The 25,010-nt window shown below is 56.8% G+C and overlaps 1 protein-coding gene across 2 annotated transcripts in view; it reads left to right on the top strand.

Moving 5' to 3' along the window:
* Positions 1-23,876, top strand: part of pcsk1nl (proprotein convertase subtilisin/kexin type 1 inhibitor, like) — a 37,553-nt gene extending 13,677 nt beyond the window's left edge. The window contains exons 1-2 of one of the 2 annotated variants that reach the window (XM_085979047.1): positions 7,703-7,907; positions 22,592-23,876. In XM_085979047.1, coding sequence (XP_085835173.1) covers positions 7,830-7,907; positions 22,592-23,566 — 1,053 coding nt within the window. In that variant the 5' untranslated portion in view covers positions 7,703-7,829 and the 3' untranslated portion in view covers positions 23,567-23,876. Of the gene's footprint in view, positions 1-7,702; positions 7,908-22,591 lie in introns of those variants that run through there. The other variant, XM_085979048.1, reaches the window with a different exon arrangement.
* Positions 23,877-25,010: the final 1,134 nt, after the last annotated feature.

Raw genomic sequence — 25,010 nt, 5'->3', positions numbered from 1 at the left:
ACATTGCAGCACTCCCTCAGTACCGCCTCTCCGACAGTGCGGCGCTCCCTCAGTACTGCCCCTCCGACAGTGCGGCACTCCCTCAGCACTGCCCCTCCGACAGTGCTGCACTCCCTCAGTACTGCCACTCCGACAGTGCGGCGCTCCCTCAGTACTGCCCTTCCGACAGTGCAGCACTCCTTCAGTACTGCCATCTGCGAGTGCGGTGCGCCCTCAGTACTGCCCCTCTGACAGTGCGGCGCTGCCTCAGTACTGCCCCTCTGACAGTGCGGCACTCCATCAGTACTGCCCCTCCGACAGTGCGGCACTCCCTCAGTACTGCCCCTCCGACAGTGCGGCGCTCCCTCAGTACCGCCCCTCCGACAGTACGGCACTCGCTCAGTACTGCCTCTCTGACAGTGCGGCGCTCCCTCAGTACTGCCCCTCCGACAGTGCGGCGCTCCCTCAGTACGGCCCCTCCGACAGTGCAGCACTCCCTCAGTACTGCCACTCTGAAAGTGTGGCGCACCATCAGTACTGCTCCTCCGACAGTACGGCACTCCCTCAGTACTGCCTCTCCGACAGTGCGACACTCCCTCAGTACTGCCCCTACGACAGTGTGGCGCTCCTTCAGTATTGCCCCTCCGAAAGTGCAGCACTCCCTCAGTACTGCCCCTCCGAAAGTGCAGCACTCCCTCAGTACTGCCCCTCCGACAGTGCGGCGCTCCCTCAGTACTGCCCCTCCGACAGTGCGGCACTCCCTCAGTACCGCCCCTCCGACAGTGCGGCGCTCCCTCAGTACCGCCCCTCCGACAGTGCAGTGCTCCCTCAGTACCGCCCCTCCGACAGTGCGGCGCTCCCTCAGTACCGCCCCTCCGACAGTGCAGTGCTCCCTCAGTACTGCCCCTCCGATAGTGCGGCGCTCCCTCAGTACCGCCCCTCCGACAGTGCAGCACTCCCTCAGTACTGCCCCTCTGACAGTGCGGCGCTCCCTCAGTACTGCCCTTCCGACACTGCAGCAATCCCTCAGTACCGCCCCTCCGACAGTGCGGCGCTCCCTCAGTACCGCCCCTCCGACAGTGCGGCGCTCCCTCAGTACTGCCCCTCCGTCAGTGCGGCACTCCCTCAGCACTGCCCCTCCGACAGTGCGGCGCTCCCTCAGTACTGCCACTCCGACAGTGCGGCGCTCCCTCAGTACTGCCCCTCCGACAGTGCAGCACTCCCTCAGTACTGCCACTCTGAAAGTGCGGCGCACCATCAGTACTGCTCCCCCGACAGTACGGCACTCCCTCAGTACTGCCTCTCCGACAGTGCGACACCCCCTCAGTACTGCCCCTCCGACAGCGTGGCGCTCCCTCAGTATTGCCCCTCCGAAGGTGCAGCACTCCCTCAGTACTGCCCCTCCGACAGTGCGGCACTCCCTCAGTACCGCCCCTCCGACAGTGCAGCGCTCCCTCAGTACTGCCCCTCCGACAGTGCGGCACTCCCTCAGTACCGCCCCTCCGACAGTGCAGTGCTCCCTCAGTACTGCCCCTCCGACAGTGCGGCGCTCCCTCAGTACGGCCCCTCCAACAGTGCAGCACTCCCTCAGTACTGCCCCTCCGACAGTGCGGCGCTCCCTCAGTACTGCCACTCTGAAAGTGCGACACTCCCTCAGTACTGCCCCTCCGACAGCGTGGCGCTCCCTCAGTACTGCCCCTCCGACAGTGCGGCACTCCCTCAGTACCGCCCCTCCGACAGTGCTGTGCTCCCTCAGTACCGCCCCTCCGACAGTGCAGTGCTCCCTCAGTACTGCCCCTCCGACAGTGCGGCGCTCCCTCAGTGCGGCCCCTCCAACAGTGCAGCACTCCCTCAGTCCTGCCTCTCCGACAGTGCGACACTCCCTCAGTACTGCCCCTCCGACAGCGTGGCGCTCCCTCAGTATTGCCCCTCCGAAAGTGCAGCACTCCCTCAGTACTGCCCCTCCGACAGTGCGGCGCTCCCTCAGTACCGCCCCTCTGACAGTGCTGTGCTCCCTCAGTACCGCCCCTCCGACAGTGCAGTGCTCCCTCAATACCGCCCCTCCGACAGTGCGGCGCTCCCTCAGTACCGCCCCTCCGACAATGCAGCACTCCCTCAGTCCCGCCCCTCCGACAGTGCGGCGCTCCCTCAGTACTGCCCCTCCGGCAGTGCGGCACTCCCTCAGCACTGCCCCTCCGACAGTGCGGCACTCCCTCAGTACTGCCACTCCGACAGTGCGGCACTCCCTCAGTACTGCCCCTCCGACAGTGCAGCACTCCCTCAGTACTGCTACACTGACAGTGCGGCGCGCCCTCTGTACTGCTCCTCCGACAGTGCGGCACTCCCTCAGCACTGCCCCTCCGACAGTGCGGCACTCCCTCAGTACTGCCACTCCGACAGTGCGGCGCTCCCTCAGTACTGCCCCTCCGACAGTGCAGCACTCCCTCAGTACTGCCATCTGCGAGTGCGTTGCGCCCTCAGTACTGCCCCTCTGACAGTGCGGCGCTGCCTCAGTACTGCCCCTCTGACAGTGCGGCACTCCATCAGTACTGCCCCTCCGACAGTGCGGCACTCCCTCAGTACTGCCCCTCCGACAGTGCGGCGCTCCCTCAGTACTGCCCCTCCGACAGATGGCACTCCCTCAGTACTGCCCCTCCGACAGTGCGACACTCCCTCAGTACTGCCCCTCCAACAGTGCGGCGCTGCCTCAGTACTCACCCTCCGACAGTGCGGCGCTCCCTCAGTACTGCCCCTCCGACAGTGCGGCGCTCCCTCAGTACTGCCCCTCCGACAGTGCGGCGCTCCCTCAGTACCGCCCCTCCGACAGTGCGGCGCTCCCTCGGTGCTGCCACTCCGACAGTGCGGCGCTCCCTTAGTCCTGTCCCTCCGACAGTGCGGTGCTCCCTCAGTACTGCCCATCCGACAGTGCGGCGCTCCCTCAGTACCGCCCCTCCGACAGTGCTGCGCTCCCTCCGTACCGCCCCTCTGTCAGTGCGGCGCTCCCTCAGTACTGCCCCTCCGACAGTGCGGCGCTCCCTCAGTACTGCCCCTCCGACAGTACTGTGCTCCCTCAGTACCGCCCCTCCGACATCGCAGTGCTCCCTCAGTACTACCCCTCCGACAGCGCAGCGCTCCCTTAGTACCGCCCCTCCGACAATGCAGCACTCCCTCAGTACCGCCCCTCCGACAGTGCGGCGCTCCCTCAGTACTGCCCCTCCGACAGTGCGGCACTCCCTCAGCACTGCTACACTGACAGTGCGGCGCGCCCTCTGTACTGCTCCTCCGACATTGCAGCACTCCCTCAGTACCGCCTCTCCGACAGTGCGGCGCTCCCTCAGTACTGCCCCTCCGACAGTGCGGCACTCCCTCAGCACTGCCCCTCCGACAGTGCTGCACTCCCTCAGTACTGCCACTCCGACAGTGCGGCGCTCCCTCAGTACTGCCCTTCCGACAGTGCAGCACTCCTTCAGTACTGCCATCTGCGAGTGCGGTGCGCCCTCAGTACTGCCCCTCTGACAGTGCGGCGCTGCCTCAGTACTGCCCCTCTGACAGTGCGGCACTCCATCAGTACTGCCCCTCCGACAGTGCGGCACTCCCTCAGTACTGCCACTCCGACAGTGCGGCGCTCCCTCAGTACTGCCCCTCCGACAGATGGCACTCCCTCAGTACTGCCCCTCCGACAGTGCGACACTCCCTCAGTACTGCCCCTCCAACAGTGCGGCGCTGCCTCAGTACTCACCCTCCGACAGTGCGGCGCTCCCTCAGTACTGCCCCTCCGACAGTGCTGTGCTCCCTCAGTACCGCCCCTCCGACAGTGCGGCGCTCCCTCAGTACCGCCCCTCCGACAGTGCGGCGCTCCCTCAGTACTGCCCCTCCGACAGTGCGGCGCTCCCTCAGTACCGCCCCTCCGACAGTGCGGCGCTCCCTCGGTGCTGCCACTCCGACAGTGCGGCGCTCCCTTAGTCCTGTCCCTCCGACAGTGCGGTGCTCCCTCAGTACTGCCCATCCGACAGTGCGGCGCTCCCTCAGTACCGCCCCTCCGACAGTGCTGCGCTCCCTCCGTACCGCCCCTCTGTCAGTGCGGCGCTCCCTCAGTACTGCCCCTCCGACAGTGCGGCGCTCCCTCAGTACTGCCCCTCCGACAGTACTGTGCTCCCTCAGTACCGCCCCTCCGACATCGCAGTGCTCCCTCAGTACTACCCCTCCGACAGCGCAGCGCTCCCTTAGTACCGCCCCTCCGACAATGCAGCACTCCCTCAGTACCGCCCCTCCGACAGTGCGGCGCTCCCTCAGTACTGCCCCTCCGACAGTGCGGCACTCCCTCAGCACTGCTACACTGACAGTGCGGCGCGCCCTCTGTACTGCTCCTCCGACATTGCAGCACTCCCTCAGTACCGCCTCTCCGACAGTGCGGCGCTCCCTCAGTACTGCCCCTCCGACAGTGCGGCACTCCCTCAGCACTGCCCCTCCGACAGTGCTGCACTCCCTCAGTACTGCCACTCCGACAGTGCGGCGCTCCCTCAGTACTGCCCTTCCGACAGTGCAGCACTCCTTCAGTACTGCCATCTGCGAGTGCGGTGCGCCCTCAGTACTGCCCCTCTGACAGTGCGGCGCTGCCTCAGTACTGCCCCTCTGACAGTGCGGCACTCCATCAGTACTGCCCCTCCGACAGTGCGGCACTCCCTCAGTACTGCCACTCCGACAGTGCGGCACTCCCTCAGTACTGCCCCTCCGACAGTGCAGCCCTCCCTCAGTACTCCCACTCTAACAGTGCTGCATGCCCTCAGTACTGCTCCTCCGACAGTGCGGCACTCCCTCAGTACTGCCCCTCCGACAGTGCGGCACTCCCTCAGTACTGCCCCTCCGACAGTGCGGCGCTCCCTCAGTACTGACCCTCCGACAGGGTTGCACTCCCTCAGTACATGCCACTCCGACAGTGCAGCCCTCCCTCAGTACTGCCATCTGACAATGCGGCACTCCCTCAGTACTGCCACTCCGACAGTGCAGCACTCCCTCAGTACTGCCATCTGACAGTGCGGCGCTCCCTTAGTACTGCCCCTCCGACAGTGCGGCGCTCCCTCAGTACTGCCCCTCCGACAGTGTGGCGTTCCCTCAGTACTGCCCCTCCGACAGTGCGGCGCTCCCTCAGTACTGCCCCTCCGACAGTGCGGCGCTCCCTCAGTACTGCCCCTCCGACAGTGCGGCGCTCCCTCAGTACTGCCCCTCCGACAGTGTGGCGTTCCCTCAGTACTGCCCCTCCGCCAGTGCGGCGCTCCCTCAGTACTGCCCCTCCGACAGTGTGGCGTTCCCTCAGTACTGCCCCTCCGACAGTGCGGCGCTCCCTCAGTACTGCCCCTCCGACAGTGCGGCGCTCCCTCAGTACTGGCACTGGGGGATTGTCGGACCTCGATTTTGGGGCTCGAGTCTCTGGAGTGGGGGCTCAAACCCACGAACTACAGACTCAGAGGAGAGCAAGACACAATGGGACATGACTGACACCAACCAATAAACAACTCTGTCTCATGGCTCAGCAATTCATTCATTCGAGAGCGCAGACTGAACGCATCAGGACACGGTAAACAGGAAACAGGAATTGCATAAATATGTGGGAATTTCATAATTGTACCACTTGGGCAACATCCAGCAACAGGCTGGCTGATGGTTAAACTCTCGCACTAAGTCATTGGGCAAGGATTGAGACTACGAGAATGGGAAGGGGTTGGGTCCATTGGGATTGTGTACAATGGGAGTGAATGGGAAGGGGTTTGGGCCCATTGGGATTGTGTACAATGGGAGTGAATGGGAAGGGGTTGGGTCCATTGGGATTCTGCACAATGGGAGTGAATGGGAAGGGGTTGGGTCCATTGGGATTCTGTACAGTGGGAGTGAATGGGAAGGGGTTGGGTCCATTGGGATTGTGTACAATGGGAGTGAATGGGAAGGGGTTGGGTCCATTGGGATTGTGTACAATGGGAGTGAATGGGAAGGGGTTGGGTCCATTGGGATTGTGTACAATGGGAGTGAATGGGAAGGGGTTGGGTCCATTGGGATTCTGCACAATGGGAGTGGATGGGAAGGGGTTGGGTCCATTGGGATTCTGTACAGTGGGAGTGAATGGGAAGGGGTTGGGTCCATTGGGATTGTGTACAATGGGAGTGAATGGGAAGGGGTTGGGTCCATTGGGATTGTGTACAATGGGAGTGAATGGGAAGGGGTTGGGTCCATTGGGATTGTGTACAATGGGAGTGAATGGGAAGGGGTTGGGTCCATTGGGATTCTGTACAATGGGAGTGAATGGGAAGGGGTTGGGTCCATTGGGATTGTGTACAATGGGAGTGAATGGGAAGGGGTTGGGTCCATTGGGATTCTGTACAATGGGAGTGAATGGGAAGGGGTTGGATCCATTGGGATTGTGTACAATGGGAGTGAATGGGAAGGGGTTGGGTCCATTGGGATTGTGTGCAATGGGAGTGAATGGGAAGGGGTTGGGTCCATTGGGATTGTGTACAATGGGTGTGAATGGGAAGGGGTTGGGTCCATTGGGATTGTGTACAATCGGAGTGAATGGGAAGGGGTTGGGTCCATTGGGATTGTGTACAATGGGAGTGAATGGGAAGGGGTTGGGTCCAATGGAATTGTGTACAATGGGAGTGAATGGGAAGGGGTTGGGTCCATTGGGATTGTGTACAGTGGGAGTGAATGGGAAGGGGTTGGGTCCATTGGGATTGTGTACAATGGGAGTGAATGGGAAGGGGTTGGGTCCATTGGGATTGTGTACAGTGGGAGTGAATGGGAAGGGGTTGGGTCCATTGGGATTGTGTACAGTGGGAGTGAATGGGAAGGGGTTGGGTCCATTGGGATTGTGTACAGTGGGAGTGAATGGGAAGGGGTTGGGTCCATTGGGATCCTGTACAATGGGAGTGGGATGGGTCCATTGGGATCCTGTACAATGGGAGTGAATGTGAAGTGGCTGGTCCTGTTCCCATTTGCCCTTTTCCCATTTCCATTCTCTATATGGCGTGTTTGTGCGTATTTTGGTCGTCGTCATACGTGTCTTCACACTGTTCCCTTTGGGGAACTGTATGAAGTGGTGGAAGGATTTCTGGCTGCGATTAACGCTCCTTCCGTGACCGTAACCATCTTCGTACCAGCCATTAGGGTGGTTAGTCCTATGGCGGGAGGGTTTTACGGGCTCCCGCAACCCATACGAGGGCGGGGGGGTGGTGCCACCCACACCCACGGACGCAAGTATCCCACTGGATGTCAACCCAGAATTTAGAGCCGGAGCTCCGACTCCACTTGCCGGGACTTGTCTGGAGCGGGGTTCGAAACCCTCCGCCTTCTGGCCCAGCGGCGGGGATGCGACCGCTACGCCAAAGGCCCACTCCCCCGTATTTTGGTGAGTGAGTGCTTTTGTCTGTGGGGGTCGAGAGGGATTTGCTGGATTTGCAGCGATGCCGCTATAGCCAAATATCCCACAAACACCACCCCCCCCCCCCCAATCTGAAACTCACCCACGATGAGTGTGATGCGTGGTGGTGTGTGTTTGAAAAGGAGGGGGGAGGATAAGGAATATTTACACATCTGAGATTAAAATTGCATTGTATGCAAAGCCCAAAGTAGCCTCAATATCTTGTGTCTGTGTCTCTCTAGCCAGCTGTGCTGCAGGTGTAAGGCCCCTCCCCTCTCCCTGGTTTACCCCTCCCTCTGTGTGATGTAGACGCTCCTGTCCCTTAAGTGGGCTGTCGAGACTGTTTCCTCCTCCATTGCATATCCTTCCTCTCCCCATCGCTCTCCTCTCCACTCCTCGCATCCACCCCTTGCCCCGAGCAGCCTCATTCGCTCCCAGGATGATGGGCCCGGGGTTGTGCTCCCTGCTTCTCTGCACCGGCATCGCCCTCAGCTTCTTGCAAGCAGCCAAGAGCAAGGTAAGAAGGCGCTTTTAAAACTAGCCCTGGGTAGGGCTGGGGTGTTGGGGTGGCTGGGCATCCGGCTGCAGCCTGCCCTTGGATCCCCCTCTGCACAGACTGGAGAGCCGGGAGCCCTGCCCCAGACTCCAGCAGTCTGATCCAGGCTGCTGCCCCGGTGCTGAACTGTCCAGCTCAGGAGTACTGCAGCAAGATTCGTGTCTTATCCTGCAGAATCTCTCATCTTAATTCCCCTGTTTAATGTATGCTCTCTTTCTCCCTCTCTGTCTGTCTCCCTCTGTCTCTCTCTCCCCTTTCTCTGTCTTTCTCTCTCCATCTCTCCCTCTATCTCTCTTTCTGTCTGTCTCTGTCTCTCTCTCCTCTATCTCTCGCCATCTATCTCTCTCTCCCTTTCTCTCTCTCACTCTCCCTTTCTCTCTCTCTCTGTCTCTCTCTCTCTGTCTCTGTCTCTCTCTGTCTGTCTCTCTCTGTCTCTCTCTCTGTCTCTCTCTCTCTGTCTCTGTCTCTCTCTGTCTGTCTGTCTCTCTCTCTCTCTCTCTGTCTCTCTCTCTCTCTCTCTGTCTCTCTCTGTCTCTCTCTCTCCCTTTCTCTCTCTCTCCCTTTCTCTCCCTCTCTATCTCTCTCTCTCTCTCCCTCTCCCCCTCTCTCTCTCTCTGTGTCTCTCTCTATCTCTCTCTCCCTCTCCCCCTCTGTCTCTCTCTCTCTCTATCTCTCTCCCTCTCCCCCTCTCTCTCAGCCCTTCCATGAGTAAAACACTGGGATTTGCTCAGAGAATGCCTCAGTCTGTGTCCGGGGTTGGAGCTGAGAATGCAAGCGGGGTCGGACCAACAAGGCTCCAACACTCTCTCTTTCCCTGGGAGAAATCTCCGGTTATAGCAGCAGACGGAGACAGTCCAATGAAAGGCTCCCAACAGGTGGCTGCTCGCCTTTATTGTAAATGATAATATTTTTATATAAATGAGCATGTTTTCTAATCTGGTAAACAGATCGATTCTACCTCAGCCTCAGATCTTTCCCATCCAGATATTCGACCCTTTGCCAATTGGTTGGAGCGGCAGGTCTGAGCTCGAATCATTCAAATGACAAAAAGGAAGATTCCTTTCAATATTCCCCCTTTATTTCATTGCATCAGTGATGTGTTTAAAGGCGGATTGGTCTCCTGGCGCTCACTGCACAGACTCGGGAATTGGAACTGCGCGACAGCCTGCTGAGAATCTCTCCGGCTCTTAATTACCCCCCTCTCTCTGTCTCTCTGTCAATTCAATTCAATTCAAATCGCTTTATTGGCAGGACAAGGTACATCTTATGTTGCCAAAGCATCGAAAAACATTCATGGTTGTACACAAAAATACAGATCTATCCATACAATGTACAAACAGATATATCCCTGAGTGTATAAATATACATTCATATAATTTGTATATACTCTTTTCTTATATTTAGTGGTTGTCCCTCTGTTTATGGCAAGCTGTAACATAATGTGCCGCTAAGGTTACACAATTTCTCTCTTCCCCTAGTAGGTATGGGAGTTTTTGGTCGTCATTCAAATTTCTGAATTCCGGGCATATTTTTGTGAATTTTGGGTAGAAATTCTCCCTTATGCCCTGATATTTTCCACAAGCTGTGAGGAAGTGCATCTCTGTCTCCACCACTCCCTGACTGCAGTGAGAGCATATCCTGTCCTCTCTTGGTAGCCGGGTCTGCCTGTGTCTACCTTTTTCGATTGCCAGGCTATGTTCACTAAGTCTGTACATTGTCAGGGTTTTTCTCAGTTTCTCCGTTTCTCTCTCTCTCTCTGTCTCTCTCTCTCTCTGTCTCTCTCTGTCTCTCTCTCTCTCTGTCTCTCTCTCTCTGTCTCTCTCTCTCTCTGTCTCTCTCTCTCTGTCTCTCTCTCTGTCTCTCTCTGTCTCTCTCTCTATCTCGCTCTCTGTCTCTCTCTCTGTGTCTCTCTCTCTGTCTCTCTCTGTCTCTCTCTCTCTCTCTCTGTCTCTGTCTGTCTGTCTGTCTCTATCTCTCACTTTGTCTCTCTCTCTGTCTCTCTGTCTGTCTGTCGGTCTCTCTCTCTCAGTCTCACTATCTCTCTCTCTGTCTCTCTCTCTCTGTGTCACTCTCTCTCTCTCTGTCTCTCTCTCTCTGTCTCTCTCCTCTCTGTCTCTCTCTCCTTCTCTCTCTCTGTCTCTCTCTCTGTCTCTCTCTCTGTATGTCTCTCTCTCGGTCTCTCTCTGTCTCTCTCTCTGTCTCTCTGTCTCTCTCTCTCTCTCTGTCTCTCTCTCTCTCTCTGTCTCTCTCTGTCTCTCTGTCTCTGTCTCTCTCTCTCAGTCTCACTATCTCTCTGTCTGTCTCTCTGTGTGTATCTCCCTCTCTCTGTTCCCTGCTCTCTCACAGACCCTGTATATCCCTCTGTCTCTCCCTTCTGTTTGTTTTTAATCTGTGCCTTGCACCAACTGCGGGGTGCCCTGGGACCCCTACCTCGCAGCCAGCAGTCTGGCGCAGATACGAAAGGGCGAAGAGCATCTCCCACATCTCCTTCCCCCTGGAGAAATGCCGGTCTTTCTCTCTTACCCCAACGATAGGTGGAGAATGCTGAGTGACTCCTCACGGTTCCTGTGACCGAAAATCCCCTGGATCGAGGTGTCTCCACCCTACGCCCCAGTAATTACACGGTGCAACATCACCAGTGACTCCACTTAGAATCCAAACAGGATTATCTGCGATATTTCTTGAGCACCCGGGCAGAATCGATCCCTGGACGAAAATTGGTCGTTTAAAGGGACGGTCAGAGCCTCGGAAGGCCAGGGTGGAAATCTCTTCAGGGTGCAGTTTCCCCACCCTCACTGTGACCGCCACTTCCATTCAGTTATATTACTTGGAACATGTCACTTTCTGAAATGGATCTTAAATTCTGCCAGCCCGCACGAAAAAGCAAGGCTCCTTGGCTCAGTCCCATCGACTTAATTCTGCCCGTCTTAATGTGCGACCTTCAAATTCGGCAGCTGATTTCCCCACGGGCGAGCCCAGATGTGTGGGCTATTCGACCGCGGCGGGCATCGCGGCCCCAGCCCAATCCTGCCCTCTCCCAATGGGGTTGAATCAGCAGCGGGCACCATGGGCATTTGTAGCATCCCCTCACCGCATCCAACCCACTGGAACCCAGACACACTGAAGCACAAACGTCGCAAAGCACCAGAGATAGGGAGATGTTAATTCTGACACCCCACCTCACAGACAGGTAGAGGGAGCTTTACTCTGTATCTAACCGGTGCTGTACCTGCTCTGGGAGTGTTTGATGGGACAGTGTAGAGGGAGCTTTACTCTGTACCTAACCCGTGCTGTACCTGCCCTGGGAGTGTTTGATGGGACAGTGTAGAGGGAGCTTTACTCTGTATCTAACCCGTGCTGTACCTGCCCTGGGAGTGTTTGATGGGACAGTGTAGAGGGAGCTTTACTCTGTATCTAACCCGTGCTGTACCTGCCCTGGGAGTGTTTGATGGGACAGTGTAGAGGGAGCTTTACTCTGTATCTAACCCGTGCTGTACCTGCCCTGGGAGTGTTTGATGGGGACAGTGTAGAGGAAGATTTACTCTGTATCTAACCCGTGCTGTACCTGCCCTGGGAGTGTTTGATGGGACAGTGTAGAGGGAGCTTTACTCTGTATCTAACCCGTGCTGTACCTGCCCTGGGAGTGTTTGATGGGGACAGTGTAGAGGAAGATTTACTCTGTATCTAACCGGTGCTGTACCTGCCCTGGGAGTGTTTGATGGGGACAGTGTAGATGGAGCTTTACTCTGTATCTAACCGGTGCTGTACCTGCCCTGGGAGTGTTTGATGGGACAGTGTAGATGGAGCTTTACTCTGTATCTAACCCGTGCTGTCCCTGCCCTGGGAGTGTTTGATGGGACAGTGTAGAGGGAGCTTTACTCTGTATCTAACCCGTGCTGTACCTGCCCTGGGAGTGTTTGATGGGACAGTGTAGAGGGAGCTTTACTCTGTATCTAACCCGTGCTGTCCCTGCCCTGGGAGTGTTTGATGGGACAGTGTAGAGGGAGCTTTACTCTGTATCTAACCCGTGCTGTACCTGCCCTGGGAGTGTTTGATGGGACAGTGTAGAGGGAGCTTTACTCTGTATCTAACCCGTGCTGTACCTGCCCTGGGAGTGTTTGATGGGACAGTGTAGAGGGAGCTTTACTCTGTATCTAACCCGTGCTGTACCTGCCCTGGGCGTGTTTGATGGGACAGTGTAGAGGGAGCTTTACTCTGTATCTAACCCGTGCTGTACCTGCCCTGGGAGTGTTTGATGGGGCAGTGTAGAGGGAGCTTTACTCTGTATCTAACCCTGGGCTGTACCTGCCCTGGGAGTGTTTGATGGGACAGTGTAGAGGGAGCTTTACTCTGTATCTAACCCGTGCTGTACCTGCTCTGGGAGTGTTTGATGGGACAGTGTAGAGGGAGCTTTACTCTGTATCTAACCCCGTGCTGTACCTGTCCTGGGAGTGTTTGATGGGGACAGTGTAGAGGGAGCTTTCCTCTGTATCTAACCCGTGCTGTACCTGCCCTGGGAGTGTTTGATGGGACAGTGTAGAGGGAGCTTTACTCTGTATCTAACCCCGTGCTGTACCTGTCCTGGGAGTGTTTGATGGGACAGTGTAGAGGGAGCATTACTCTGTATCTAACCCGTGCTGTACCTGCCCTGGGAGTGTTTGGAATAAACTATCTGGGCAAGCGGAGGACTTCACCCTGGCCATCGAAGAGTTAATGGCCTTGAATCCGCAGCTTGTGAATAAATATCATAAAAATATGTGGTTCTTCCAGAACCTTCTGCACATTGATGCTGGGGATGTGATTATCATTCGGATTATGGTTCCGAGATGTACAAAGAAAATTGCACGCAGTTTGCCATTGGGAGGGTGGAGAAATGCATAATTAAACCTTGTTTAAATAGGTTTACATGATTCGGCTTGCTAATGCCGTTGGGCCGAATCCTCCCACTCGTGGCTTTGAAGATCACCTCTTGTCGAAGCGCAGAATGAAACAGCACAGGAGGAGGCCATTCGGCCCCTCGAGCCTGCTCCGCCATTCAATGAGATCATGGCTGATCATCCAAATTCAGTACCCTGTCCCTGCCTTCTCCGCATATCCCTTGATCCCTTTAGCCTTAAGAAATATATCTAACTCCTTCTTGAATATATTTAATGAATTGGCCTCAACTGCCTTCTGTGGTAGAGAATTCCACAGGTTCACCACTCTCTGGGTGAAGAAATTCCTCCTCATCTCTGTCCTAAATGGCTTACCCCTTATCCTTAGACTGTGACCCCTGGTTCTGGACACCCTGACCATCGGGAACATCCTTCCTGCATCTAGTCTGTCTAGTCCTGTTAGAATTTTATAAGTTTCAATGAGATCCCCTCTCATTCTTCTAAACTCCAGCGAGTTTTGGCCCAATCGACCCAATCTCTCCTCATACGTCATTCCTGCCATCCCGGGTATCAGCCTGGTGAATCTTCACTGCACTCCCTCCATGGCAAGAACATCCTTCCTCAGATAAGGCGACCAAAACTGCACACAATACTCAAGGTGTGGTCTCACCAAGGCCCTGTACAACTGCAGCAAGACGTCCTTGTTCTTGTACTCGAATCCTCTCGCTACGAAGGCCACATACCATTTGCCTTCTTAACCGCCTGCTGCACCTGCATGCTTACCTTCAGCGACTGGTGCACAATTAGTCCCACTCCCCCCTGCTCTTTCCCCACAGCCCGGCACATTTTCCCCTTCAAGTATTTCTCCAATTCCCCCTTTTGAAAGTTACTATTAAATCTGCTCCCACCGCCCTTTCAGGCAGCGCGTTCCAGATCACAACAACTCGCTGCGGAAAATATTATCCCCCCCTCTGGTCCTGTTGCTGATTATCTTCAATCTGTGTCCTCTGGTTACCGACCCTCCTGCCAGTTATTGTCCTTCATACAAATTCTTAATTCAGATTCTGATATTGCTCCTTAATACTTTAATTACCTCTTCTGAATAGGCTTCACTCTGCTAAATTTATTAACCAGTAGGGATACTGTTCCACAGCCACCAATAGCTCCCTTTCCAAGTGCCCAATTGTCCAAAAGATATTCGGCCATGGGGTGCATCGCAGCCGGGCTCAATGCTGTCCTTGCCCTGATTTCCGCGCACCCGCACTCTGTGCCTGGATGGTAATTAGGAGCAGGGACCCCGGGCAGTTCCTCGCCACCCCCCACCATCATGCCGCCCCAGGGACGGAAAAGGCAATCGTAGCCTTCCCCCCCCCCCCCCAAATTCCCCTCCCCCGACGGCCGGCCAAGCTCGGCGCGGGTCAGCACCGACCGGGGGGGGGGGGTGTGCGGAATGCGACCCCGGGCCCCCTTTCCTGGCCTGGTTCAACTCAGCCGGCGCACCTACTGACGGAGCCACCGGGGGCACCCTGTTGCACAGCACAACCTTAACCCGACAGGCTGGGAGTGCCCTGGACCCTGCCTGTGTCTCTCTTGCACTAGCTGCTCCGGGCACGCCAAGGGCAACCCCATTCTCCGATTTTACTCCCGAGAGCCCAACTCAGATCAAATCGGGGCCTTTTTCCTGATGCGGACGTCGCTGGCAAGGCCGGCAGTTATTGCCCATCCCTAGTCACCCTTGAGAAGGTGGTGGTGAGCCGCCTTCTTGAACCGCTGCAGTCCGTGTGGTGAAGGTGCTCCCACAGTGCTGTTAGGGAGGGAGTTCCAGGATTTTGACCCAGCGACGATGAAGGAACGGCCGATATATTTCCAAGTCAGGATGGTGTGTGACTCGGAGGGGAACTTGGAGGTGGTGGTGTCCCCGTGCGCCTGCTGCCCTTGTCCTTCTAGGTGGAAGAGGTCGCGGGTTTGGGAGGTGCTGCCGAAGAAGCCTTGGCGAGTTGCTGCAGTGCATCTTGTAGATGGTCCACACTGCAGCCACGGTGCGCCGGTGGTGGAGGGAGTGAATGTTTAAGGTGGTGGATGTGCAGGGATACTCTCGAACGTTGTTCCCCCTCAAATCAAATCAGTTACACATTTAACTTCACCTTTCCAGAATCAGATATATAATTATTTTTCTTTTAACAACCCTGTACGACAAAAATTGCGAACAGGAACAAGACCATCCAACAAGTTCACATCGACAGATAACAACACTTGGAGTGTGTCACTCTTCCGCTGTCACACTTCAGGTGATATTCAAATGTCAAATACAAGAGCACAGGTCAGATTCCCCAATTTGGAACATCAGGAGGTCGTGGGTTCGAGCCCCCACTCCAGAGACTCGAGACCCACAATGCAGGCCCGACACTCCCCTGGTGCCAGTACTGAGGGAGCGCCGTACTGTCGGAGGGGCGGTACTGAGGGAGCACCACACTGTCGGAGGGGTTGTACTGAGGGAGCGCCGCACTGTCGGAGGGGCGGGTACTGAGGGAGCGCGGCACTGTCGGAGGGGCGGTACTGAGGGAGCACCGCACTGTCAGAGGGGCGGGTCTGAGGGAGTGCCGCACTGTCGGAGGAGCAGTACTGAGGGAGCGCTGCACTGTCGGAGGGGCAGTACTGAGGGAGCGCCGCACTGTTGGAGGGGCGGTACTGAGGGAGCGCCGCACTGTCGGAGGGGCAGTACTGAGGGAGCGCCGCACTGTCGGAGGGGCAGTACTGAGGGAGCGCCGCACTGTCGGAGAGGCGGTACTGAGGGAGCGCCGCACTGTCGGAGGGGCGGTACTGAGGGAGCGCCGCACTGTCGGAGGGGCGGTGCTGATGGAGCGCCGCACTGTCGGAGAGGCGGTACTGAGGGAGCGCCGCACTGCCTGAGATGCTGTCTTTCGGGATGAGATGTTAAACCCGAAGCCCCGTCTGCCCTCTCAGGTGGATGTAAAAGATCCCACGGCCACTATTGGAAGAAGAGCAGGGCGGAGTTCTCCCCGGTGTCCTGGGGCCAATATTTATCCCTCAACCAACATCACTAAAAAACAGATGATCCGGTCATTTATCACATTGCTGTTTGTGGGAGCTTGCTGTGCGCAAATTGGCTGCTGCGTTTTCCACATTACAACAGTGACCAATCTTCAAAAAAGTACTTCATTGGCTGTGAAGCCCTCAGTACTGCCCCTCCGATAGTGCGGCACTCCCTCAGTACTGCCCCCCGACAGTGCGGTGCTCCCTCAGTACTGCCCCCCCGACAGTGCGGTGCTCCCTCAGTACTGCCCCCCCGACAGTGCGGCGCTCCCTCAGTAACGCCCCTCTGACAGTGCGGCGCTCTCTCAGTACTGCCCCTCCGACAGTGCGGCACTCCCTCAGTACTGCCCCCCGACAGTGCGGTGCTCCCTCAGTACCGCCCCTCCGACAGTGCGGCGCTCCCTCAGTACTGGCACCGGGGGAGTGTCGGGCCTGGATTGGGGGGCTCGAGTCTCTGGAGTGGGGGCTCGAACCCACGATCCTCTGACTCAGAGGCCAGAGAGAGAGTGAGACCCTCTGAACTACGACTGACGAACATCTAAGTTGCAATGAGATCATTGAATCACTGACTCTGTTGCCACGGTTACTCTGGCTTCCAACCAGCTTGGGGCATCTCACCGTGCCAGGCGACATTGTCCCTTTATTGTGTTTGCCGACCGATTGATATCCTGCCCGTCTGTTCCGAGCTGGTTGCCTGGCGACCGGAGACAGTGCAAACCATTGCAAGCTGCCGCTCAGCGGATTTAACCCCCAGTCTGCTGCAGCCCTTTAAGCACTGCAGCCCGGGTCTTTTAGTCTGTTTGGAGGCTTGATCACTCACCTCTGGGCAGGTCCGTTTGTTACCATGACAGCCGCCCCACATCTATACTGAGGGAGCGCCGCACTGTCAGAGGGGCCGTCTTTTGGGATGAGGCGTTAAACCCGAGGGCACCCCGCCGTCTGCCCTCTCCTGCGGGACGTAAAAGATCCCACGGGCCGCTATTGGAAGAAGAGCCAGTGGGAGAGGGGGAGTTCTCCTTGGTGTCCTGGGGACCAATATTCATCCCTCAGCCAACATCACTTAAAAACAGATGAACCGCTTATTATCGCTGTGCTGTTTGTGGGAGCTTGCTGTGCGCAAATTGGCTGCCGCGTTTCCTACATTACAACAGTGAATACACGTCAAAAGAAAAGTCCTTCATTGGATCTGAAGAGCTTCGGGACGTCCTGAGGTGGTTAAAGTGCCGGAGAAATGCAAGCCCTACCTTTGCGATGAAGGGCGCTGTCAGCGAGCGCGGCGGCCATCTTGCGCACCACGAGGCCTCACGAGCGTCCGCGGGTTGGCCGCGGCGCCACGGTGAGTCCATTGTCACGTGCGGGAAGGTCCCTTTGAGGCACAGGGCTGGTGTCAGAGTGCAGTCAGCTCGAGATGCAGGGTTGGGCGGGGGGACGAGCGGACGTCTTCGAACAGCCCGGCAATCGCTTCTAGTTTGCTGCCCGCTACTCAGCAAGAAAGGCTAAGCAGATAAACAGCCAGCTATTCCACTCGTGGGGGCTGATGGTAGGAGTGCGCAGGAGGCTGATCCCACCATCCAATGCCGAGACCCAACTCCCAGCCCACGCAGAGACAGACGAGGGAGGCCAGTCGGCCCATCAAGCTCGCCCTATTGCATTAAACCCACGCACCCCCCCCCCTCCCCACGTCATGGTGCCATAACCAAAATACAAAGACGAGTTTCTCCAGCGCCTTTCCCCATCTCAGGACGTCCCAACGCGCCTCACAGCCAATGAAGGACTTTTTTTTGGAAGTGCGGTCACTGTTGTAATGTGGGAAACGCGGCAGCCAATTTGCGCACAGCAAGCTCCCACAAACAGCAATGTGATAAATGACCAGATCATCTGTTTTTAGTGATGTTGGTTGAGGGATAAATATTGGGCCCAGGACACCGGGGAGAACTCCCCCCTGCTCTTCTTCCAATAGTGGCCGTGGGATCTTTTACATCCACCTGAGAGGGCAGACGGGGCCTCGGGTTTAACATCACACCCGAAAGACGGCACCTCCGACAGTGCAGCGCTCCCTCAGTACCGCCCCTCCGACAGTGTGGCGCTCCCTCAGTACCGCCCCTCCGACAGTGCGGCGCTCCCTCAGTACCGCCCCTCCGACAATGCGGCGCTCCCTCAGTACCGCCCCTCCGACAGCACGGCGCTCCCTCAGTACCGCCCCTCCGACAGCGCGGCGCTCCCTCAGTACCGCCCCTCCAACAGAGCGGCGCTCCCTCAGTACCGCCCCTCCGACAGTGCGGCGCTCCCTCAGTACTGCCCCTCCGACAGTGCGGCGCTCCCTCAGTGAGACCAAAAACTCTCTGGAACTGCCAGCGGTGCAAGGGTTAAAACTTGGCAACACTGCAGCCGTGACCCTTGACCTGGCATCGGGTTAATCATTTGCTGCTTACCAATTAGCCTGCATTGTTTGCCTGGGGAGAGGTGTGGATCGCAAAGATTAAATGTTCTACCTTCTGCCAGGAAATCATTGTCTGAAGGCTGGGGCTGTGAAGATGGAGCCAGCAATCAATTTATTGATTCTGTTAAACCTGTATAAAACACTGGTTTGGCCCCAGCTGGAGCCTTGTGTCCAATTCTGGGCACCACACTTTAGGAAGGATGTCAAGACCTTGGAGAGGGTGCAGAGGAGATTGACCAGAATGGTACCAGGGATGAGGGACTTCAGTGATGTGGAGAGACTGGAGAAGCTGGGATTGTTCTCCTTAGAGCAGAGAAGGTTAAGGGGAGATTGACCAGAATGGTACCAGGGATGAGGGACTTCAGTGATGTGGAGAGACTGGAGAAGCTGGGGTTGTTCTCCTTAGAGCAAAGAAGGTTAAGGGGAGATTGACCAGAATGGTACCAGGGATGAGGGACTTCAGTGATGTGGAGAGACTGGAGAAGCTGGGATTGTTCTCCTTGGAGCAGAGAAGGTTAAGGGGAGATTGACCAGAATGGTACCAGGGATAAGGGACTTCAGTGATGTGGAGAGACTGGAGAAGCTGGGATTGTTCTCCTTGGAGCAGAGAAGGTTAAGGGGAGATTGACCAGAATGGTACCAGGGATGAGGGACTTCAGTGATGTGGAGAAGCTGGGGTTGTTCTCCTTAGAGCAGAGAAGGTTAAGGGGAGATTGACCAGAATGGTACCAGGGATGAGGGACTTCAGTGATGTGGAGAGACTGGAGAAGCTGGGATTGTTCTCCTTAGAGCAGAGAAGGTTAAGGGGAGATTGACCAGAATGGTACCGGGGATGAGGGACTTCACTGATGTGGAGAGACTGGAGAAGCTGGGATTGTTCTCCTTAGAGCAGAGAAGGTTAAGGGGAGATTGACCAGAATGGTACCAGGGATGAAGGACTTCAGTGATGTGGAGAGACTGGAGAAGCTGGGGTTGTTCTCCTTAGAGCAGAGAAGGTTAAGGGGAGATTGACCAGAATGGTACCAGGGATGAGGGACTTCAGTGATGTGGAGAGACTGGAGAAGCTGGGATTGTTCTCCTTAGAGCAGAGAAGGTTAAGGGGAGATTGACCAGAATGGTACCGGGGATGAGGGATTTCAGTGATGTGGAGAGACTGGAGAAGCTGGGATTGTTCTCCTTAGAGCAGAGAAGGTTAAGGGGAGATTGACCAGAATGGTACCAGGGATGAGGGACTTCAGTGATGTGGAGAGACTGGAGAAGCTGGGGTTGTTCTCCTTAGAGCAGAGAAGGTTAAGGGGAGATTGACCAGAATGGTACCGGGGATGAGGGACTTCAGTGATGTGGAGAGACTGGAGAAGCTGGGGTTGTTCTCCTTGGAGCAGAGAAGGTTAAGGGGAGATTGACCAGAATGGTACCAGGGATGAGGGACTTCAGTGATGTGGAGAGACTGGAGAAGCTGGGGTTGTTCTCCTTGGAGCAGAGAAGGTTAAGGGGAGATTTAAAAGAGGTGTTCAATGTCATGAGAGGTCCAGACTGTGTAAATAAAGAGAAACTGTTCCCACTGGCAGGAGGATCGATGACCAGAGGGCACAGATTTAAGGCGATTGGCAAAAGAACCAGAGGCGACATGAGGAAAAACTTTTTTACGCAGCGAGTGGTCAGGATCTGGAATGCGCTGCGTGAGAGGGCGGTGGAGGCAGATTCAATAGTAGCCTTCGAAAGGGAATTGGAGAAATACTAGAAGGAGAAAAACTGCAGGGATGTGGGGAAAGAGCAAGGGGGAGTCGGTCTAACTAGGTCGCTCTCCGACAGAGCCGGCACAGATGGGCCGAATGGCCTCCTTCAGTGCTGCACTGTTCTGTGATTCTATGATTCGCCGATCCTGGGCCCAGTTCAAGGTCCAGCTCTCCCGGAAATTAGTCCGATCATTCAATCGATTTATTATCGAGTCCCGCTCTTTGAAGAATGCCTGTTATGTATTTATTTGGTGTTTTTTTTTTACCTCAGCTCTTTCCCCCTCTTCTCCCACAGGTGTGGTGGACCTCCTGGGCCCCTCCGGTAACTCAAGCTCGTGCCCGCTCCTGAGGTACCGGGCCGGAGAGTGAGGGTCCGCAGGGAGGGGCGTCACTGTCCTCACCAACAACTTCACACACACTCGCACACACCCGCTCCAACCAGCAGGTTCACCGGATAGAGATCAGGAGTAGGGTTTTATCTTCCCTAATCCAGGGGTGTTGATGCCAACCATGACCCCAACCAGATCAGATCCCTCAACCCCACCGACCCACCTCAAACCTATCCCTGAACCCCACCGACCCACCCCAACCCTATCTCTCAACCCCACCCACCCACCTTCTCCCCATATCCCTCAGCCCCACCTACCTACCTTCTCCCCATTTCCCTCAACCCCACCCACCCACCTTCTCCCCATTTCCCTCAACCCCACCCACCCACCTTCTCCCCATATCCCTCAACCCCACCTACCTACCTTCTCCCCATCTCCCTCAACCCCACCAACCCACCTTCTCCCCATTTCCCTCAACCCCACCCACCCACCTTCTCCTCATCTCCCTCAACCCCACCCACCCACCTTCTCCCCATATCCCTCAACCCCACCCACCCACCTTCTCCCCATCTCCCTCAACCCCGCCTACCCACCTTCTCCCCATATCCCTCAACCCCACCCACCCACCTTCTCCCCATCTCCCTCAACCCCACCTACCCACCTTCTCCCCATATCCCTCAACCCCACCCACCCACCTTCTCCCCATATCCCTCAACCCCACCCACCCACCTTCTCCCCATATCCTCAACCCCACCCACCCACCTTCTCCCCATCTCCCTCAACCCCACCTACCCACCTTCTCCCCATATCCCTCAACCCCACCCACCCACCTTCTCCCCATCTCCCTCAACCCCACCCACCCACCTTCTCCCCATCTCCCCCAACACCACCTACCCACCTTCTCCCCATATCCCTCAACCCCACCCACCCACCTTCTCCCCATATCCCTCAACCCCACCTACACACCCTCTCCCCATATCCCTCAACCCCACCCACCCACCTTCTCCCCATCTCCCTCAACCCCGCCTTCTCCCCATATCCCTCAACCCCACCCACCTGCCTTCTCCCCATCTCCCTCAACCCCGCCCACCCACCTTCTCCCCATCTCCCCCAACACCACCTACCCACCTTCTCCCCATATCCCTCAACCCCACCCACCCACCTTCTCCCCATATCCCTCAACCCCACCTACACACCCTCTCCCCATATCCCTCAACCCCACCCACCCACCTTCTCCCCATATCCCTCAACCCCACCCACCCACCTTCTCCCCATCTCCCTCAACCCCACCCACCCACCTTCTCCCCATATTTTGCAATGATTCTTCTTGGCAATCCCATTTGGGTTTAACAAGGCTTCAGAGTAACATTAGCAGAATTGATCAAACACACACAGTGTTCAAGCAACAACTAACAGTTGTCGAGGTTGTCTGACACCTTCCATCCAATCCCTTCCTTCCTTCACCTATCCAATTCCTGGAGGGTTGGAGTATAAGAGTAAGGAAGCCTTGCTACAATTGTACAGGGCCCTGGTGAGACCACACCTGGAGTACTGTGCACAGTTTTGGTCTCCTTATTTGGAGGAAGGATATACTTGCCATAGAGGGAGTGCAGCGAAGGTTCACCAGACTGGTTCCTGGGATGGGGGGATTGTCCTATGAGGAGAGATTGAGTAGACTAGGCCTATATTCTCCAGAGTTTAGAAGAATGAGAGGTGATCTCATCGAAACATATAAGATTCTTACAGGACTTGACAGGGTAGATGCTGAGAGGATGTTTCCCCCCTGGCTGGGGAGTCTAGAACCAGGGGTCACAGTCTCGTGATAAGGGGTCGGCCATTTTGGACTGAGATGAGGAGGAATTTCTTCACTCGGAGGGCGGTGAATCTTTGGAATTCTCTGCCCCAGAGGGCTGTGGAGGCTCAGTCGTTGAGTATATTCAAGGCTGAGATCGAGAGGTTTTTGGACTCTAGGGGAATCAAGGGATCGGGGCGGGAGAGTGGAGTTGAGGTCGAAGATCAGCCCGTGATCTCATTGAATGGCGGAGCAGGCTCGAGGGGCCGAATGGCCGGCTCCTGCCCCTAATTCTTATGTTTTTCTTTCCTTCCTTCCATCCAGTTCCTTCTTCTATGAGATGGCTTCTCCTCCTCATTTCACCTTCTCCTTCTCCCCCGCTGACGGCCGCACTCTAACTCTCTCCGCTCTCTCCTCTAGCCGCTGGCCACCGTGTTGAGGGTCCAAAGCCACGAGGAGCCGGGGGTCGTGGCCAGGTTCCGGCGGGACGCGCTGCCCTACGAGGGAGAGATGTTCGCCTACCCTCCGGCCGAGCCGGGCCGCAACGAGGCCTTCTACCCGCAGATGGCGAGCGAGGCGGCGCTGGCCAGGCTGGGCCTGAGCGCCAGGGAGCGGGAGCAGGTGGACCGGCTGGGCCAGGCGCTGGGCCGGGCCGAGAAGCCAGCCGGCGGCGGGGGACCAGAGGCCGACGAGCGGCTGGGCCAGGCCCTGCAGCAGCTGGTGGAGGACGGACGGCGGCGGGACCAGGATGCCGCCTACCTGACCAACCTGCTGCGCGCCTGGAATGAGCTGGGCCGGCCCGAGGCCTACCCGGCCGAGGCGACGGAAGCTGACCTGCGCAGCGGCTACCTTGACTATGATGAGCTGGCGCTCGCCAGGGCTGGCGCGGGCAACCGGAAGCTCCCTGAGCTGGCTCGCTACGGCAACAGGGACGCCGCGTACAACGTGCCGGCCCGCCCGGACCTGGAGGGGCCGCTGGACGGGGGCAAGGAGGTGGAGGAGCAGGTCATGCGCTACCTGGTGGGCCGCATCCTGGCCAACATGGATGCCAACGGCGACTACGCCAGGCCGCCCCGGCTGGTCAAGCGCGAGCTCCTCTCCCTGGCCGAGGCCCGGCCCGGCGGTCAGGCCAAGTACGCGGCGGGCGCCAGGCGGGCCAGGCGGGCACTGGACGAGGGGACGGCAGGCCAGGCCAACCTGCTGCGGGTCAAGCGCCTGGGCGGTGGTGGCACCGCGGATGAGGAAGGGGAGGAGGAGGAGGAGGATGACCAATTCCCAGCCCAGGGCCCCAAGGAGGTCCAACTGGCCGGCGGCCTCCAGCGGATGAAGAGAATAGACGGGCAGTTCCAAGACGCGGGCCTGCCCATCCAGAGCAGGCGCTACGCCGGTTACTAGAGGGGGGAGGGTCGTCTAGTTCCTGCCGGATTAAACCTTAATAACAATCCCCAAAATAATAATATTTCATTAAAACACCAATCATTGGGGGGGGTGGGTTGGGGAAATGTTCCCAAATTTGCAAATCATTGATTGAGGCGAAATCTAACTGATTCTGTGTTTCCAGCTCTTCTCTGTCCTGTGAACCTTGCATTCGACCGAAGAGCCTCTCGGTCGAATAGCCCGTCGTGCTCACGCCATCTGTGTATAGTGATGTTTGGTATAAATAAAGTGCGCTGGTGTATTCTCACTTGGCATCATTTAAACTGCACTCCTTCTTTCCGTCTCACTTGCAAGAGGGGGGGGGCGGGGTGGGGGAACTGTGGACCAAAGGTTCAAAGATCTACCAAGAATGATACCGGGCGTTAAAAGGGTTCAATTCCGAGGACAGGTTGCAGAAACTTGTGCCCTTGAGTGTCGAAGATTAAGGGGGTGATCTGATCGAGGTGTTTGAGATGATTAAAGGATTCGATCAGGTCGATCGAGAGAGAAACTATTTCCTCTGGTGGGGGGAGTCCAGAACAAGGGGGCAGAACCTTCAAATTAGAGCCAGGCCGTTCAGGGGTGATGTCAGGAAGCACTTCTTCACACAAAGGCTGGTGGCAATCTGGGACTCTCTCCCCCAAAGAGCTGTCGAGGCTGGGGGTCAATTGGAGCTTTCAAAACTGAGATTGATAGATTGTTGTTGGATAAGGGGATCGAGGGATACGGAACTAAGGCGGGTAGATGGAGTTAAGATACAGATCAGCCGTGATCTGATTGAATGGCGGAGCAGGCTCGAGGGGCCGAATGTCCTCCTCCTGTTCCTAATGTAACAGGCTCGAGGGGCTGAATGGCCTCCTCCTGTTCCTAATGTAACAGGCTCGAGGGGGGCTGAACGGCCTCCTCCTGTTCCTAATGTAACAGGCTCGAGGGGGCTGACTGGCCTCCTCCTGTTCCTAATGTAACAGGCTCGAGGAGCTGAAAGGCCTCCTCCTGTTCCTAATGTAACAGGCTCGTGGGGCTGAATGGCCTCCTCCTGTTCCTAATGTAACAGGCTCGAGGGGGCTGAATGGCCTCCTGTTCTTAATGTAACAGGCTCGAGGGGGCTGAATGGCCTCCTCCTGTTCCTAATGTAACAGGCTCAAGGGGGCCGAATGTCCTCCTCCTGTTCCTAATGTAACAGGCTCGAGGGGGCTGAATGGCCTACTCCTGTTCCTAATGTAACAGGCTCGAGGGGGCTGAACGGCCTCCTCCTGTTCCTAATGTAACAGGCTCAAGGGGGCTGAACGGCCTCCTCCTGTTCCTAATGTAACAGGCTCGAGGGGGCTGAACGGCCTCCTCCTGTTCCTAATGTAACAGGCTCGAGGGACTGAATGGCCTCCTCCTGTTCCTAATGTAACAGCCTCGAGGGGGCTGAATCCAG

Source organism: Somniosus microcephalus, unplaced genomic scaffold (genome assembly GCF_052327205.1).
Source record: "Somniosus microcephalus isolate GS21.2 unplaced genomic scaffold, FLI_Smic_1.0 unresolved_chr7, whole genome shotgun sequence".
In the NCBI taxonomy this organism is placed as follows: Eukaryota; Metazoa; Chordata; class Chondrichthyes; order Squaliformes; family Somniosidae; genus Somniosus; species Somniosus microcephalus.
This window is presented reverse-complemented; position numbering and strand designations above follow the sequence as displayed.